Here is a 19,359-nt window from a genome sequence, read left to right on the forward strand (position 1 = left end):
GTCCCCACTGCCCTGGAGCAGCCTGGAGCTGCTCCACACACAGCCCTGGCCTGTCCTCTGAGAATTGGGAGGGATAAGACAGGCCAAGGGAACAGTCGACCCAAAGCCAAGCTCATTTCAGATGGGCTGGAAACATCCACGAGGCTCCCAGGGGGGCTGCGAAGATGGGGGTCCTGCCATGCCACCACCCCCCCAGCCAGTTCTGTCCCCGAGGCTTTGATGTGCATCCGTCCATCTCAAGCGTGGCACCGAGCAAAGACCCCCACGAGCTCTCCCTTACTTCGGGAAGTGGGTGAGGATCAGAGTCCGCTTCTCCAGCGGCAGTTTGTCCTTCTCCTGCCTCGCCTGCTCCAGCAGCTGCCGCCGCATAACAGTGAAGACGGAGCGCAGCAGCGTCCTCCCGAACACCTGGGCCGTCTCGTACCTCGGCAGGCTGTCGCAGAACTGGGGCACGTTGCAATAACACAGCCACCTGCACGGAGGAGACCACAGCATCAGCGCCCGCGAGCCCCGCCACGAGGAACACACACGACGCTACTCGACACCATCACCCTCAGCGGGAGACCAGGCCTGCAGACACGCCGGGGAAGCGCCATCAGCAGGTCAGATGCTGGCTCACCCTGCCAGAGCCCTCGGGCCCAACTCTACTAGAGTCACTCCAGTCTGCAGCATCCTTTAAACAGGAGGATGGATTCAAGGGGAACAGAGGACATCCCTTTTGGAGGAGAAGCAGAACTCCCCCACTGAACCCTCTGAGTAAAAACTTAAGACCGCTTTAAAATGCCTACACAGCACTCACGCCCCCCACAGCTTCAATGAGAAGATAAAGATCTCCACGACTGCTCAAGACTCAGTCAAAACGCAGGAAGTAATAAGCTTCCACCACCTGTCACCTAGGTACATGTTCAGTGACTCAAAGTCAGAACTGTCTCTCGGTGTCGCGTGGGGCTGGAGGGGTGCCGGGCCCGAAGGAAACCAGGCCTTTCCTGAGCACAGTGTGGGGCACGGGGCTGATGCAGGGCAGATTCAGGACGCCGCTTCAGCCGAGAAGCTGAAAACAAACATTCATCAGCCACCACCTGCTCCAGGGCCTCCCGGAGATGCAAGGCCTGAAATTCCCAGCAGTAGGGGCAGGGGGCCCAGCAGGCGGCAGAGACCAGGAAGAGACCCGGCTTCAGTGCCCAAGTCCTGCTCCTCAGAGGCAGACCCAGCTACCCCTCATCAGGGGAGGACCCCACTCCCCAGACAGAACCCTAACCCCACTGGGGACCCCTCTCCCCCAGAGAGGACCCTCTGCCCCGCCCAGGACCCCTCTCCCCAAGACAGGACCCTCTGCCCCGCCCAGGACCCCTCTCCCCGGATGGAACCCTCTACCCCACCAGGCGCCTTTGGCACCCTTTCAGGTGGGGGCCGAGCTCCCACACGCCCAGACAGCTGGAGGAGACCTGATGACAGCCAGTCCTCAATAAAGAGTGGAGTAATGTCCACTTACCCAGGCTGTCTGACTTATTCTTTATGTTACTCTGTATTAGCTCCCCTGTGTGGGGTGGGGCCGCTTCATCTTTGGGGAAGAAATCCTTCATTAGTGTTAGTTCATCTACCTAGATTCAAAATTAGCCTTAAAACCCTGCTACTATTTCTGTTCCTCTCAACTTTCCTGTCCTAATAATTCACATGCCAATGTCACTCTACGATACAATACCCAGATGGGCATCCTAAGTGCCGTCCTGTATCCTGTCAAGTTGAAAACAGTGACCTTGGTAGCAGAAGAAACTGAAGGATGCATTTATTTTGTAATTTATAAGGCACGTCATATAGAAATTCATCAACTTCAAAGCTAGTCTTTGCTGGAAGTTAGTCCGTGGCCACTTAATGAAGTTAAAATATTTGGAGTTGAAGGCAGGCCAGCTTCCAGGGAACTAATTATGAAGGCACACACGTAATCACAAACCATAACCATCAGATCAATTTCATGAGACTGTAAATCTTAACAAAAGTATGTCCAGCGTGGTACAATGGGAGATATAAGGATTTAAGGATTTAGAAGTACTGTCCGATAAAGGCTTCGGTGATGACAAGATTGCTGTACCCCTGTGTTGATGCATAGCTGTGGAGCCCCTCAGCCATGTGTAACTACTGAGCACTTGTACAAGTGAAAAAACATTTTTCTTTTTAATTTTAATTGACGTATAGCTGGCTTACAAGGTTCTGCTAGTTTCAGGTACGTAGCAAAGTGATTCCGTTTTATGTGTATGTGCGTTGAGATTCTTTTTCAGATTCTTTTCCCTTATAGGTTATTACAGAACACTGAATACAGTTCCCTGTGCTACATACAATCAGTCCTCGTTGTTTCTTTTATACACAGCAGTTGCATCTGCGAACCCCAAACCCCTGATTTATCACTCTCACCCCTTTGTTCTTGGGTAATCATGTTTGTTTTCCTGAAGAGACTGATTCTGGGAAAGACTGAAGGCAGGAGGAGAAGGGAACAACAGAGAACAAGGTGGCTGGATGGCATCACCGACTCCACGGACGTGAGTCTGAGCAAACTCCGGGAGACGCTGAAGGACAGGGAAGCCTGGCGCGCCGCAGTCCATGGGGTTACAAAGAGTCAGACATGACTGAGCGACTGACCAACAAATTTTAATCAATTTAAAATTTACTTTCAACCAACAAGGGCCTACTGTATAGCACGGTGAACTATCCTATGATAAACCATAATGCAAAAGACTCTGAAAAAGAATAGATTTGTATTCTTTTAATATATATCTATGTACATTTGCTTCAGCTGTGTCTGACTCTTTGTGACCTCATGGGTTGTAGCCTGCCAGGCTCCTCTGTCCACGGGATTCCCCAGGCAAGAATACTGGTGTGGGTTGCCATCTCCTTCTCCAGGGGATCTTCTTGACCCAGGGATTGAACCTGCATCTCTTACATCTCCTGCACTGGCAGGTGGGTTCTTTACCACACACACACACACACACACACACACACACACGTATGTCTGAATTGTTCTGCTGTATGCCTGAAACCACTGTAACTCAACTACACTGAAATTTTAACATAAATAGAGGGAAAAAATATTTAAAAATTTACTTTCAAATGGAAACCCTGAGAAATACTTTTTCATTAAACACAACTTTACTGTTTTGGTAGAACTCCATTTAGCTTTAACCACTTAAAATGTAAAGAATAAATTAAAATATGCTGTAATTATAAAACCCCCACATTGGATTTGGAAGATTTAGTATAAAGAAAAGTAAAAGACATTATTAATAATTGCTCATATTGATTCCATGTTAAGTGATAACATTTTTATACAATGGGTCAAATAAAACACTATTAATATTAATGTCCTGTTCTACCTTTTTAAATGTAGTTACTAGAAAATGTCAAATTACAGCTGTGGCTCACATTTGTGGATCATGTTATATTCTATTTGGCAGTGCTGATTTTGAGTCTGAAGAGCATTCCTATCTATGGAGGTCACATATGTCTGAGACTCTACTGAAGACAGATGCTATTTCTGCTACAACAATGACAGTGATAAATATTATAAAATCATAAAATGTTATCCAAAGTGCTTAACACATCATTCACTCTCCACAGGGCAGAGGAAGGCAATGTAGATTAATATTATCTAGTCAAAATTTTCAAACAAAAGGTTTCCACTTATTTCCTCTGAAAATCACTTTATAGTACTTAAGTTTATACTTTTTTAGTTTAGTTCTGGTTTTGCTTCCAAAACTAATCTTATAAATTCTAAGGGCACTGTACGAAAAGACAGGAGATGAGTCAACACGTTCTGGGCGTTTTGGGTGTTATAGCGATTGACACAGTCTGGGCGTGCGGTGAGACAGAAGGAAACAGGAACGGATGTGTGTCTTGCTACTCAGATGTTCCTCTAAACACTAACCTGGAAAACAAGGGTGTACCTAAACCTCTGGTTTCAGGTCTCCTCAAAAGAAGTGAAAAGACGGTTTAGTCACTTTTGTATACCTAACAGAGATGGCATGGTGTGCAAGTCACTGACTGTTCAAACAACTCTCAGATTTTCATAGCATTGGGATTACTTGCAGTGACCTTGCTTTCTTTAAAACGTGAGTAGAGCTGGAGGACTTGCGTGATGAAGGCCATGTCACCTACTACCTGCTGGACAGAAAGTCCTAAAGCTTTCAGGAATTAAATGACCCTCCGGGTTTTCCTGCACTAAAGGCTAGTTACTTTCAGAGTCCAGACTAGAAGCTGGGTCTCTAAAGCCCCATCCCACTGTTCCTCCCCCAATCCGTGAGAAATACCATCCTGGGATGACACGCCTAATTATGAACATTCAGGAAGCCTGGTGGTGGGTCTATACCTCACAGTGCAACAGTTACAGGAAACTTTCACCAGAATTAATTTAGTTATATCTCATTTGCTTGCATTCTTACAAAACATCTCCCCAAGATAAGCGTAACTTCTAATTTTGAGATGTTCTGCACAGTTCAGAATCTAAGACTAATAATTTGCCACGTTCCTTTAGCATGGGATTCCCTGGGGGTTCAGATGGTAGAGAATCTGCCTGCAATGCAGAAGACCTGGATTTGATCCCTGGGTCGGGAAGATCCCCAGGAGAAGGAAATGGCAACCCACCCCAGTATTCTTGCCTGGGAAATCCCATGGACAGAGGAGCCAGGCAGGCTACAGTCCATGGGGTCACAAAGAGTCAGACACGACTGAGCAACTTACACTTTGACTTTAGCATATTCTGTTGGTCAGATGTATTTTAAGAAGTCATATTCCTCTGACACTTCTCCAGCTATTTTCTCATGGACTATTATATTGGCATACCACCAGAAAATTCAGGAAATTTCAAAATATTTGTCTAGGTCTGTCTCTAAAACCACAGTGACTTCTGGGGGACATATAAAGGTATATTTAATATAATAACTCATATAGATTATTAAGGTTAAGTATATGTTAACATTAATATATCAGATTTTTCAACATATAAAATGCTGATATTTTGCCTCACTTCAGAACAGAGAGTATAAGTAATATAAGCAGTCCTACTGTTCAGCAAGCGTTTACTCTTTCATGGGATAAGTCCTCTCGTGATAAGGAACACAATTACTTTCGGAGTCAGTCCTGTTCCCCGAGTATCCTGTCTCTCCCACCTCCATGCTGTGATTCCAGAATCTTCCCGAAGGACCTGACCGCGCAGACACGCTGAGCCAACTGTCCACGACCCCGGCTCCCGCCGTCCCAACGGGCCGCGGTGCCCGCAGGGTTAACAGTGCTGCGTTTGAGAAGCAGCATCAGTGAGGAGGGCGGTGTGAGCTTTCCTCGGTTCTCAAGCAGTCAGGACCGTCGAGGTCTGACTCTATGCAAGGCAAGCATCTCTCAGCGTTCACGGGTTGGCCTTCTCTGCTCTTCATCGGGGGAACTCCCCTATTATTACCACCCACCGAGGCTGCGGGGCTCGCCCGCCCAGGGCTCAGCCGGTCACTGCCTCCAGCGCAGGCCGCTCCCCTCGAGGCACCCTCCGCCCCCGGGGAGGCTGGCCCGGACCCTGCTGGGCTCTGGGCCGTCACCGCCCTTCCTTCAGCGACCCCAGACCCTAAGCTCTCCTCTCCCGGCGCACGCTCGAGTCTAGCTGGTTGGCGGTGACTGAGGCTCCGAGGAAAAGCACCAGGAGCATCTGAGCATCTCATCTCCCCGGGGTGCGGGGAGGGGATGGGGCCGTGGTTCAAGCCCACCACTCCTTCCACAAGGAGGCGTCACGTTTACGACTCAAGGGTTTGCAAGTGCTGCCCAGTATTGGTAATTCCCACGTGCTACAAACTAGTTTTACTCTTTTCTAAAATACAGCATTAACTCTGTGCCGCTTCACAATGAATTCTCCTCCTTGATTACACAATCTTCCCTCTCTTAGAGTGGCAAATATTTCAGGGGTTTGGCTTTGACAAATACTCAGTTTTGTCAACTGTTCACAGATGGAGTTAAAAGATATGGGCCTTCCCCACTGGCCCAATGGTTAGGTCCCTGCTCTCCCACTGCAGCGGGGTTCAGGTCTGCTCCCTGGTCAGGAAATTAAGATTCCGCATGCCTTATTCTTCAGACAACAAATAAAGTAAAATAAAACTTGTTAAAACTATATATACATAGAGAGAGAGAGAGTTCTACTATTTCAACTCATTATAAACAAGTGTTACAATAATATAGGAACTACTCTGAAATGAAGATGTAAAAATAAAGGTATCATTTTAAAAGTGGATTATGAAGCAATCTGTAAATCCTATTTACACTTATTAAGATAAAATATTTTATAATTCAAATTGTATATATTGTAAAAGGCTGGATGAGAGGCAAAAACTTGGATGTTACTCATAAAATCAGGTCAGTGATTAGACAGGAAAGTTTAGCTTTAACTCCACCCATTTCTACTTGTCATCTGCGGTTAAATCTGGGTACAAGTGGTCTTTACAGGTTGTCAAAAAACATTGCTCATTTTAACTCAAGAGGAAAAAAAGGCTAAAACAAAAAACCCTGAAGCAAGCTTGATATGCCTATTAAATATAAATGGGAAAAGTTATAAAAAGGTGAATAAAATGGATGGTACAAGTCACTCTCTTCCTTAAAGATGAATATGTCACACTATTTTGTGTGGTCCACATTTATGACTCTTAAATCATAAACTCAATTTTATTATCCTGCAAATCATAGGTAATAAAAATAAATTGCCATTTTAGAAAAAATGTAATCCAAGAATATGTGCAGAGTTTGATGCCCACAAACAGAGAAAAGATTAGGTAAATCACGATGCATCAACAATGTAACCAGTAAAATGTTTAAACCGGGCAGGGTGGCCAAAGAAGATGCAAATGCTCTCTTTTCTTTCATTCTAACAAATGTAAAATGTGTATTTAAAGAGACAAAGGCTGTAAGACCATGTATATAACACTATTATATTTACACCACAGTGCTGAGACTATATGGTGGTCTTTCCTTCTTTGGAGAAGACTCTTGAGAGTCCTTGGACTGCAAGGAGATCCAACCAGTCCATCCTAAAGGAGATCAGTCCTAGGTGTTCATTGCAAAGACTGATGGTGAAGCTGAAACTTCAGTATACTTTGGCCACCTGATGTGAAGAACTGACTCACTGGAAAAGATCCGGATGCTAGGAAAGATTGAAGGCAGGGGGAGAAGGGGGCGACAGAGGATGAGATGGTTGGATGGCATCACCAACTCAATGGACATGAGTCTGAGCAAGCTCCGGGAGTTGGTGAAGGACAGGGAGGCCTGGCGTGCTGCGCAGCAGTCCATGGGGTCTCAAAGAGTTGGACATGACTGAGTGACTGAACTGAACTGAATCGATATTCTTGGGCATTGCATTTGTTTTTTTAAGAGTAAGTTCTCTATATAATTACAGAGTCATAATATAGTTATCTAGGTCAGCAGTGCTCAAAAGAAATACAATGCAAGCCACATGTAATTTTAAATTTCCCAGTAGTCACATTAAAAAAGTAAATAGCAACAGGTGAAATTAACTTTAATATATTATTTAATTCAATATATCCAACATGCTACCATTTCAACATGTAATCAATATAAAAAATGATTAATGAAATACTTCACATTCTTTTTTTGTACAATCTTGGAAATCTCAATTTAGGCCAGCCACACTTCCAGGGCTCAGTGGCCACGTGTGGTGAGCAACTATTGTACTAAGTAGTTCAGCTCTAACTGATCCAATTCTTCACACTCAGAATATCAAGGCCAGAGGAGAGGAGCCAGCCCCGCTCACCTGGTGTAGTTCTCCTTGTACCCAGAGATGTCGTCGTTGGGAGAGCGCAGTCTTCGCTGAGATGGTGCCTCCAGATGCCAATAGTTGATGCGGTTCAGGAACATTTTTGCCAGTTCAACGATCGTTTGTCTTTCTTTGGGTGGCAGGTGACTGAATTTGTACTGTACAAAGTTATTCACACCCTTAAAAGGAGGGAAGGCAATTTATTCATGCAGCTCTGCAATCCTGAATGCCCACCCAGGCAGCACCAGTGGTGGTCATTAGCAAAAGAACAGACAGTTCTCTAGTCACAAAAACCTCTTTTTTCCCTATTAGAAAACAGGAATATGCCCAGAGGGAATCATGCCTCAGATCACAGCCTATGAAAAGTGACAAGACACAGAAGCTGGGAGCTGCAATTCTCTGCCTGCTGCAATCATGAAGCGATGAAGAAAAAATCAAAACAGTGGACTGAAAAGATCAAAACCCCCCAAACAATAAAATATGGCTATTTCGCAGAATAACTCTTGCTGTACAATCAAAACAGGAGCTCACATATAATGAGATTCTTGGATAAATATGTTTTTACATTCACAAAATTTTAATCAAAACTCTGCTAGCAAGGCCTTGCAATGAACTAAACCACAAGAATTTAAACTCTTTACTGTCATTCTTTCAGTTTTTAGTAAACTTACCCAAAAAGAAATTCTTACTCAAAATTATGAGCTTTTGAAAAAAATCTGTGGATTAATTTAATCTGTCTTCAGAATACTCTCATCTAATTTAACTTCAAATAAAGTAACAATGAAATCTTATTTTGTAGGGTTTGAAGACATTTCTTCTACTAAAAACTGACTGATAAAATACACTTATTGGTATCTCATATCATGCCTTCTGTAACTACTCTCATCAGGAAACTCAGTCCAGAGTGTCTGACATTTACTTATGAAAATAATGAGGCTAAAAAATTGATACTGATGACAGATCCTGACAACACCTAACAGGAAAGGTCTGTACATATTAACAGATGCCCCAAGTGGATCTAGGCTTCTCTGCAGGAATCATAATGTGGCAGGAAGCCAACTTCTGGATACAAAATCTCATTTCTTTTCTGTGCTTTTTGCTTGACTTACAATGTGTTTCACATTGCTCCTGAATTCCCTCACCTCAATAGACTTTTCAACAGTGCCAAACACAGGGACAAAGACTTAATTTTAAAACATCAACACCAAGAAAAAGCCCATTTCATGTGTTCTGATGAACTACATGTTCTATTTTTTTTTTTTTCTTTTCCAAACACACAGTGAATTCTGAGCATTCAGCAACCTAAGAGACAAAAGCTAAATCATTTACTACATGGAGTATTCACTTCTGATCCAAAGGGCTTGAGACTATTCCTACAGACTTGAACATCTCTAAGCCAGCTATGAACATGAAGATGAGGTTTGTTCAGCCTTAAAGCAATTTAAAAAAACGGGGTTTCTCGCATTTTTTTTTTTTTTACCTGTTCAATACTAGGTTTTTCAAAAGGGGGCTTCTTCTCCAAAGAGCCTTCAACCACAGGTTTTCCTCTTTGTAAAATAGACTTCCTCAAGAGCTGTAAGAAATCATTTTTAAAAAATCAGTGTATGTGTGTGTGTGTGTCTCTCTCTCTCTCTCTCTCACACACACACACACACACACACACACACACACACTGGCGTCTCCAAGCTTACAATCTTGTTAGGGGCAAAAAGGCCACATAACGGAGCTGGACGGGGTCACACCGTGCTGTCACCCAAAAATGAAAGGAAGAAAACAAAAAAATTCAAGTTGGCAGCAGAAACATTCCAAATAAGTTGCAAGTGCTGTCTAAGCTCAGAGATGAGAGCTCAGAAATCTGGTACTGAGGGAAGACGTCACAGCCGAGAAAGGGTGCTCTGAGTGTGGAAGGGAGGAAGGTGTGGGACACAACCAGGAGGAAAGGCGTCTGAGGAAGGTGAGGGGTGATGCCAGCCTCGAGGAGCTCGAGGGTCCCGAGTCCATGAGGCTGCCCCAGCAGGTGGTCAGAGGGCCCCTGAGACCTTGGAGCTGTTTTCTCCGTAAGGCGTTTAATCAACCAAGATGTGAATCAAAAGTAATCATAAGAGTACCAAATTTAGTCTTCATTTTAAAATCTTCCTCTGAGACATGTAAGCTGAGGCTTTCTCTAAAACACTCCATGCCTCACACAGAGAGCCTTTGGAAGGGAAGTCACCATATTCCATTTATCTTAATTACACGTGCTGTTGTCTCCAAGTCACGTCTGACTCTTCGCAACCCCACAGACAGCAGCACACCAGGCTTCCCCGTCCTCTACCATCTCCCAGAATTTGCTCAAATTCATGTCCACTGAGTCAGTGATGCCATCCAGTTACCTGTCAGTGAATCCTCACATCAACAGATGGGAGACCACCAGCGAGCCCCACGGCCCCCCGAACCTCTCCTGCTCACCCCTTCACCGCCCCGCTCCTGGCTTCAGCTGACCCCGAGGCCTGGAGCGCCCTCTGCACACGCCCCCAGGCCAGGCAAGGGTGCTCACGCCCTGGGGGGCCTGCTCTAAACCCTGAAAAGGCCGTGGCCCTCTCTGCACGCAGGAGCCGCGTGTCGCAGGCGCGGTCACAGGCACGGTCCTGGCCTCAAGGGGCCGCCGCACATGGTCTCGGGCTCGTCCCCACTCCCTCTCCACGCGCAGAGTGCAAAGTGCAGAGCAAGGGTCCTGGCATGGCCGAGCCCACAGAACAAAACGCCACTCTGAATCCCACCACTGGAATTCCAGATCCTCAAAGAGCAAACACCAGAGGGAGAAAAGAACGCAGAACCAGTCATCAAGACCCAACTTGAAAACACATTTGATACTGAACTTCTTTACCTTCAACCTTTGCGTGAACCTTCCATAACCCTTCACACAGGCCAGTTATGACATATATGCAATCATTCATTTATTCACTCACCCACGTATTATTTACTTATTACACATTTATTTACATCTTTCCTCCTTTCTCCATTGATTGCTTTTTCAACAGAAACAAAACATGGCAAACTTTCCCCCAGGAGTTAGTGGAAACAGATGACACACCGCCACCCCCACCCCCACCCCGCCCCCGAGGTGGAAGATCACCCTGTGTCATCCCCCCGGGGCTGGGTCTGACAAAGACCTCAGTTCTTCTAGAGGTGCCATATCAATTACTCACACTGAGCATTTGCTGATCCTTTCAGGGTATCATACCCATCTTTACAAAAATAAAGGTGTCATAATGATAAGTTGTTATATGTTTCTAAGGATATGCAAAGACTGATCATCACATTTAGATACAAATAATTAGGGCTGCCCATTTTCTTGCCCATTTTGCCCAATGGATCATTTGGAAACTTGATCCATTGCGGGTTTCAATTTGGAGGAAGATGGATAAATAGGGGAGATGCTGACTCTTAGCTTCCTTGTCTAAACCAGGATGGAGTTGGGATAAACAGGCAAATATCCAACATAAAAATGTTAACAGCAGTAGTGGCATTTGCCCGTTACTTGCCAAGCACTCTCTGTAGTTCTATCTGTACTATCTCATGAATCCTCCTCACAGCCTTTTGAGGGAAGTGCTATCATATCATGGTCTACACTTTTAATTTTTTTTTAACACCAAAAACGTTTTGTCCTGGGGTACAGCTGATTAACAATGTTGTGGTAGTTTCAGGCGAACAGCGAAGGGACTCGGCCACACACGCATCACAATCTACACTTTACAGATAAGGAAACGGAGCTGCACAACCTGGCTGAGGTCACTAAGGGATGAAGCCAGGCCTGGAAGCAGCCAGCTGTGCTCCGGCACCATGCTGACGGGCTCCAGGGTGAAATCAGCTTCAGGAAGGAGCTTTTCACCAAGTTCATTTTCAACATCTAGGGCAAAAGTTTCCAAAATGCACTAAAATGTGTAAGTGCATGTTAATTAATTTTAGAGACATAGGAGACACAGGAACTGGTTTTCCAAAGCTAAGAAGAAATGGATGATTGCCCAAAGAATGACTTTGGGGCAGGGGAGGGGAGAATGCTGAATATTTTGGATCTTGTTCTCAGAAGCAAATATATGTGCACTGTTAAAGGAAGGGAACAGAGAGAGGGAAGAAAGGCAGGATGATGTTTTCTGGCCTCTTAGGTGGTTCTGAACAGAACTGAGCGGAGGTCAGCAGGATGGAAGCCTTTCCTTCCAGCAGGGCGCTGGGGAACCCCGCCAGGGATCTGGGTTCCAAGACAAATAATAGTTGCAGCCATGCAGACGTTGTTTTTCTCCAACTAAGAGCTTTTTCCAAAGACGCTCTAAACAGCACGAAGCTGGTGGGGTTCAGTCCAGAGGACTCAGCCCACAGTCAGGTCAACAAGTCGTCACCTGGAGGAGCCGGGCGCTTGCTAACAGCTGTGCTCTCGCCCCTCCCCATTACTTATCTTTTTGGTGTTAAAATCCCCACAAGATTCCAATGTTTAAAAATATAACGTCTTTCCCACTCTTGTCCCTATCGACCCCCAATATCCCCAGTACTACATTCAAAGACAAAAGTTAACAGAAGAAAAGGAACAATTGTGTATTGTCGTCCCAACCCAAAGCGACAGGAACTGGGTCGGAAACTTGCCCTGAGTTTCCTGGCAGCCAGAGCAAAAGAGGAAAACTCCTGGTCACAGAAAATGGAGCCCAGACTCCTCCTGGCTGTCAGCTCCGGTGAAGGGTCGGAGTTTGTTTTTAGGTCCTTGTAAGGGCTACACAGTACAGCGCAGTCTACAGGGCCCCAAATCGTCGGTTTGGGGTTTTTTTAAATTTATTCCTTCTGTCAGCCACCTTTGCAAAACTTATTTTTTTGGTGACCTGAATTTCTTCTATCCGGTCCCCCCCACTCCACCATTTCCCTCCCCCTGTCAGTGCAAACCAACCCACATCTACGGAAAGGAAGGGCCTGGACCCTCTGGAGCTGAGGCCACGCCCCAGGAGGCAGAGGTAGGGGTGGCGGGGCTGGTGTCAGCTAGACGGCGAGAGGGGAGCCTCTCGCCGGGAGCGGGGAGGCGCACACCGACCGGAGCCCTCACTCCTGAGCTTGGGGCGCCGAGTCCAGCCACCAGCCAGCCAGGCCTCCCGCCTCCCCCGCCGCCGGGGCCCCCGCGCTGGGCTGGGGGCTTCAGGCCCACCGTGGGGTCTGACGCTGTGCGATCGCACACCGCCCAGAAGGCGCCTCCGCAGCCCTTTGCAGGGGCGGCCCCTGGCCCCCGCTGGCATCTCTGCGCAGCCGTCAGCTCATCTTCCCTAACTGAGTTGGGAAGTTAGTGCCACGTGTCCCTGGCACCACGTCCCCGCCCGCCAGCGCCCTCCCACGCGGACGGCACTCACTCTGCCGGCTCGGGGTGCACGCTCACCACCACCGGCGTGCACTGCCGACCTGCTGACGGTCTCCGCCTCTCCTACCGAAACCTAAACTCCATGAAGGCAAGGACTTCGCTGCCCAGGGACCCAGGCTTCACGCCCACACGAGCGCCGGCACAGAGCAGGCTGCACTAAGTCCTCCTCAGATGGACAGACGGACGGTTGGACACATGCTTGGATGGACAAATGGACAGATGGAGGGATGAACAGAGGTGTGATGGGAAGAAATCCATAAGCATAAAGATACTCCACTCGGCCGACAGGTAGGAGGCGCTCAGGGAGAGGGATGTGCTCCAAGCATGGTGCCCACGGCAGAGTCCCCCTGGAGAAACTTGCCTCCGCAGACCCAGGGCCAGCCTCCCGTGACCTGCTGCATCTGGACAAAGAGAGGGAGAAGCAAGCCTTTCTAAACGTGGATGTCTCACCTTGAACAGGTAGAAGTAAACCTGCTTGGTGTCGGCATCTTCTTCCCTGTGGACGCAGGTGAAGAGATACTCCACATCCAAGACGATCCCCAGCAGTCTGTTCATCTCCTCCTCCGACACGTTCTCCAGGTGCGACACATGAGCAGCTGCAGGCAGAAAGGAATGCAGTGGGAGTCAGCACAGCTCACCTCTTCCTTACGGCCAGGCTTCTCTGCCTGTGGAGTCCAGTCCCCAGCCAGGGGTCAAACCCACGCCCCCTGTGTTGGAAGCATGGAGTCTTAGCCACCGGAATGCCACGGAGATCCCAGTCTGGAACATTCTCTCCCAGGAACCTTCCAGAATACCAATATTTCAGATGGCCTTGTAAATAGAGGAATTTTCTGAACTACAAGACTGAAGTCTGCTTACAAAACTGACTTACCTTAAGTTCTGCTATGTCCCTATAGAAGCCAACTCCCACAGGGCCAGAGGGCCCTGTGGTCCTGGAGCCTGGATCCAGGATCTGAGGACTGTGGGTTCAGAAGGATCCAGAAAACAGACTCCCTAAGGGTTTACATCTAAGTCCTATGAACAGTTCTGGTGGCCAAGAACATCACATCGCAAGAAAGACCAAAAAAGTATCAGTAAAATCTGAATGAAGCCCTTTTCCTGAGCCCTGAGACACACTGAAAGCTGTGTCTACAGCGAAAACCTAAGGCCAATTTGCATTCAAGAGTCAGCATCCTCCAAGGTCACGCCCCAAACCACCTTCCCTTCCTCTATTCTGCACGCTATCGTTAAGTGACCTATCCATATCCTCCCCTCTCCCATGTCCCTGTCCTCTGTTCTACCCAAATCCAGTCCACTTTTCGAGGTGAACACATTTTATCCTCAAAACATCTCATGAAGTAGGTCTGAGTAACCCTGTTCTATGGCTGAGAAAACTAAGGCTCAGAGACTGAACACTGTTTCCTCCAGTGTCAAAGACAAAGGTCTGACTCCAATCCTGAAGCACACACACATGTGCTTTTTGGATGATTAGCTGATTTCGCTTTAAGTCCTTCTCACTCTTACGGGTCTCTCAAGGTCTCTCGAGGTCGCGAGGGTCTCTCGGGGTCGTGAGGGTCTCTGGAGGTGAGTCATCCGAGAACCCACCAGGAGCACCTCCAAGACGCGGCCCAGCTCTCAGAGTGTGTCTCCAGGAATCGTCACTACACTTGCTGACAGACAGCGGCCCTGCAAGAGCAATCCTTTGAGGCGGAGCTCTTGTTGTGCTGGCCGAAAATCCTTGGACCTAGAGTGCTTGAGATGACTTCTAAAGAAGAGCAGAGGTAGGCCTTTCCTCGCCTTTTTCAAGCGCATGCTAAGTTGCTGCAGTCATGTCCGACTCTTTGCGACCCTACGGACTGTAGCCCGCCAAGCTCCTCAGTCCATGGGATTCTCCAGGCAAGAATATGGAGTGCGTTGCCCTGCCCTCCTCCAAGGGATCTTCCCAACCCAAGGGATCGAACGTGCACCCCAAGTCTCCTGCATTGACAGGAGGTTCTTCACCACCAGCACCACCTCCTGCACATCATGAAGAGCAGGCTAGATGGAAATTTAAACGCTTAAGACAGGAGACCTGAGGAGATCTATCGACCTCTGACTCTGCACAGAAGGGAATCCATAATCTCTCCTTCAAGCTCTGTGTGACCCAGGATACAGAGAACCAGATGCAGGAACACGAAACAAAACAACAGGTTCCTAGAGGGAGGAAGGCAAGGCTCTGCTGGACAAGGGGAGCGACGACGGTCAGGATCCTCCTCCGAAAAGAAGGGAAGGGCGGGCCAGGGATGGGGAGCTACACGGAAGCAGAAAGATGACGCTGCACGAAAAGGGTTAAACTTCTAGAATGAATAATGGGTTGAGGTGGAGGGGGGGAGATCAGATGAAAACAGGGGGAGGAGACCACCCGTCAAAGAAGATAAGCCGCTCTGGACAAGCCGCCAAAAAAGAGAAGCTTCCCTATGGTGAGAAAGCAACAAGGCATCAGTACTTAGTAGCCCGGAGGGTTAATTTTGACTCCAGACTAAGACTTCAACTCCTGTCTTTGCCAATTTTGTTGTTATAATCGTACATAATGGCCTGCCTCTGAGAACCCTGCCCCCTCTGCCTGACTCTTAAACTAAAGAGCTCCAGTTTAGCTCACAGGGAGATAACGTGAACCTACCACCTATGAATGACCCTAAAGAAACTAATGCATCCTCCTGCCTGAGGCTTGCAAGAATCAAATGGTCTCTTTACTTTGTTTCCTTACCCCCCCATCTCTGATCCATAAGTTTATGTGGATCCATATCCAAATCCATCAAAATCCATAAATGGTTATTTTGAGACATTAGTCTGCTCTCCTGTCAGCCAACTTTCCTAATAAAAGGAGTCCTTGCCTCAAGGCCTCATCTCTGGGACTCACTGGCCAACTGTGCAAAACACAGAGCGTGCTCAGACCTGGCCACATTCTCAGACTCTCCAGCTACAGGTCCCTCTCACCAACGCTCCTTGGCAGTCTCTGAGCACCCTACACTCAGCCTTCTCTCACCAAATCCACATCGGCAGCTAAACCCATGCCAACCCAATCATCCCCGCACCCCTCATCACCCCCCACCCCAACAACCAGGGCACCACCATCCCCGCACACTTGACCTTGGAATTACAGTCCTTGAGGCCATCCTCAGAATGGTGGCCCCCTCCAGCCAAAGAGCCCAGCATTTACTGCCTCACTGCCCTTCCCTGGCACAGTGCCCGCAGCAGACACAGCTGCGCACCCCCCTACACTCTTCCCCACTCCCACCTCTGATCACAGGGACCTCAAGCCTTTCCCCAGACTGCTCTGTCGCCACGGGAGGGAGGGAGACTGTCCCCATCAGACCCACGTCTACTGAGTCCAGAGATGGCTCCTTGGGGCTGATGAGCAGAATTAGGGGCTTCCCAGAATTAGTGGTGAAGAACTCACCCACCAGTGCCGGAGACATTATGTAGCACGATCCCTGGGTCAGGAGGACCCCCTGGAGGAGGGCATGGCCACCCACTCCAGTGTTCTTGCCTAGATGATCCCATGGACAGAGGAGCCTGGCGGGCCACAGTCCATGGGGTCGCAAAGAGTCGGACACAACTGAAGCGACTGAGCACGCAAGCATGCACAAGCGAATTAAACAGATTCACCAATGAGGCCAAAGTCAACCCTACGTCATGCAAAACCCAGATACACTTCACTCTAACTGAAATGCTAAACTACTTACTGAACTCATATTTAACCAAAGACTCACTACTGAAGAAAAAAAAATCTCAATCTTCTCCAAAGAAACCTTTTGATGCAAATAAGGTTTGCACTTCAATTGATGCACTTCAATGAGCCCAAAGTATATTTTCTTGAAGAGATATACCTCTATACTACAACGCACAAATCTACAACAGTTAATTCAGCCACAGAACTCATAATACACAGTCAACACTATTTAAAGCTTTGATATACGGTCCCTAATTTATCCTCCAAGTAAAGCCCGCACCAGTCCACCACATCAGCGCTGAGACAGACCCCTTCCCCCACACTGGCCAACAGTGGAGAATCTGCTCATTCAATCAATCTTCTGAAAATCAATCAAAGTCCCCCACTGTTTTGATCTGCATTCACTGGAATGCCCCTGGAATTGTTTTCCATTTACTGGCCACTTGTATTTATTCTTTTGTATACTAACTAGTCAGGCCCTCTGCCTGCTTTTCTAGGATGCGGGTCTTTTTCTATCTGTCCTCCCAGATTTGTTGGGATTTTTGTTTGTTGGCTTGTGGTTTGATTATGCAGGAATTTTATATTTTTCAGAAAGCCAAATATATGTCTGGCATTTCTTCAAGGTTGTTTGCAAAGGTCTTTCCCATAGAATCAAAAGATGACAAAAATGTATTTTCTCCCAGCTTTTAACAGGTTTAGTCTTAAAATTGAAAACATTCCTCCACCAAAACATCAATATCATAAAAGACAAAAAGAGGGAGGGTGGTGGGGAGGAGGGCTGGTCCACATCAGAGCAGACTGAAGAGGCATGCAGTGACACCGTGATATATAATAAAAAACACACATTTGGTCTTTGTCCCCTTTCTCAGCAAAGTGCTCCTAAAACTCCTGGAATTGCACAAGTGATGGTAACAATAAAGGTGAAAGGAGTGTCTGTTGTTATTCATAAAGACCGTTCCAGCTGCACCTGCATTTCTATGAATGGACTTTTGCAAAGCCCCAAGGATGGGGACAGCGGGCAGGGGAAGCACACAGAGAAGAGGGTTGGAACCCCCACCTCGGGAGGGAAGAAGGGTCTGGACGCTGAGCTAATCACCACCAGCCAATGATCTGACCATGGTGCCTAAGAGGCGTCCGTCAAACCCTGAACTGAGAGGCTCTGGGAGGGGAAGCGGAGAGGTGCTGAGAGGTAGCTCTCTGGGGGACGCAGAGACGCTCCGTGCTCCCCACCCTGCTCCAGGGTTCTCCTCCACCAGCTGTTCCTGACTTGTATCCTTTTATAAAAAACTGGAAATCTAGTGACTGCTTTCCTGAGTTCTGTGAGCCACTCTGCAAAGTTATCAAAGCCCAGGAGTAGGAACCTCCAGTTTACAGCTGGCCAGTGGGAAAGATGGGTGATGACCTGAACTTGGGATTGGCATCTGAAGGGGGTGCAGACCCCTGACCTTGTGGGGTCTGCACTAATCACAGGCAGGTAGCACTGGAATTAAGTCGCCGGACACCCAGTCGGGGTCTGCTGGAGAGCTGAGTAGAAAAGCCCGTGCATCTGCTGTCAGAAGCTTCTGGAAGTGCTGAGGAGAGGAGATTCACTGTCTGACTTTCATATGACAACTAAATACCAATGTGATCCTAGCCTGCTGGGCGCTTAATGGAGAGGAAAAAATGCTCTAAAAGACATATTTGGGTCAACTCTAAAATTGGAACACAAGCAAGCACTAGGTTAAGTATTACATTAATGCTAACATTTACTGAAGTTGGTAAGGTAACTAACCTGAGGTTGTGTAAAAGAATACATGGGAATCCCCTGGCAGGCCGGAGGTTAGGGGTCTGCTTTCACTGCCCAGGGCCTGGGTGCATGGCAGGCAATGAGGACCCTGCAAACAGTGCAGCACAGCCAAAAAAAGTAATAGAAAAAATTTATAAAAAAGAATATCCTGATTTTTAGAAAATATATACTTAAGTATTTTAAGAGGAAAAAGCCATGATGTAAATGCATCTTATTCTCACATGATCCAGGAAAAAGTATAACACATACAAATACACACATACACACACAGACTCATATGTGTGATACATGAGTGTGGGCGTGTGCACACACACATGAAAGCATAGGACAAGGCAAACACAGCAAACGTTACCAACAGGTAAATCTGGGCAAAAGATACATGGGATGTTCCCTGTTACTATTCTCACCACTTTTCTGTAAGTTTGAAACCATTTCTAAATAAAAGTTTTTTTTAAAAAAATCTTTCTTCCACCTGGAATTTTATAATCAAACGTAAAGGGCCCTGCCTTCATTTCAAATCATCGTCGAAGATCCTGGTACAAAGCATCCACATAATTACCCAAGAATGGCCCACCCCCGACTCCGGGCGGGTGCACTTCCTGCAGTGGCGTCCCTGCAGAGCCCACCGCCTGCGGAGGGTGGGAGGCACAGCCAGGATGGCAGGCTGACCACCGTGCATCCCCCCAGCGGGGCGGCCCGTCACTGTGCAGTAGGTCAGACCG

General features: G+C 47.3%; 1 protein-coding gene across 1 annotated transcript in view; it reads right to left on the reverse strand.

Annotated features, from left to right (window-relative positions):
- KAT2B (lysine acetyltransferase 2B) overlaps positions 1-19,359 on the reverse strand; it is a 92,938-nt gene that overhangs the window by 37,289 nt on the left and 36,290 nt on the right. Inside the window, exons 3-6 of the mRNA XM_061167242.1 lie at positions 13,611-13,756; positions 9,270-9,362; positions 7,787-7,968; positions 281-472 (exon numbers count right to left, since the gene is read on the reverse strand). Of these exons, the coding sequence (XP_061023225.1) occupies positions 281-472; positions 7,787-7,968; positions 9,270-9,362; positions 13,611-13,756 (613 nt within the window). The remainder of the gene's footprint in view (positions 1-280; positions 473-7,786; positions 7,969-9,269; positions 9,363-13,610; positions 13,757-19,359) is intronic.

Source organism: Dama dama, chromosome 19, assembly GCF_033118175.1.
Source record: "Dama dama isolate Ldn47 chromosome 19, ASM3311817v1, whole genome shotgun sequence".
NCBI classification, from domain to species: Eukaryota; Metazoa; Chordata; class Mammalia; order Artiodactyla; family Cervidae; genus Dama; species Dama dama.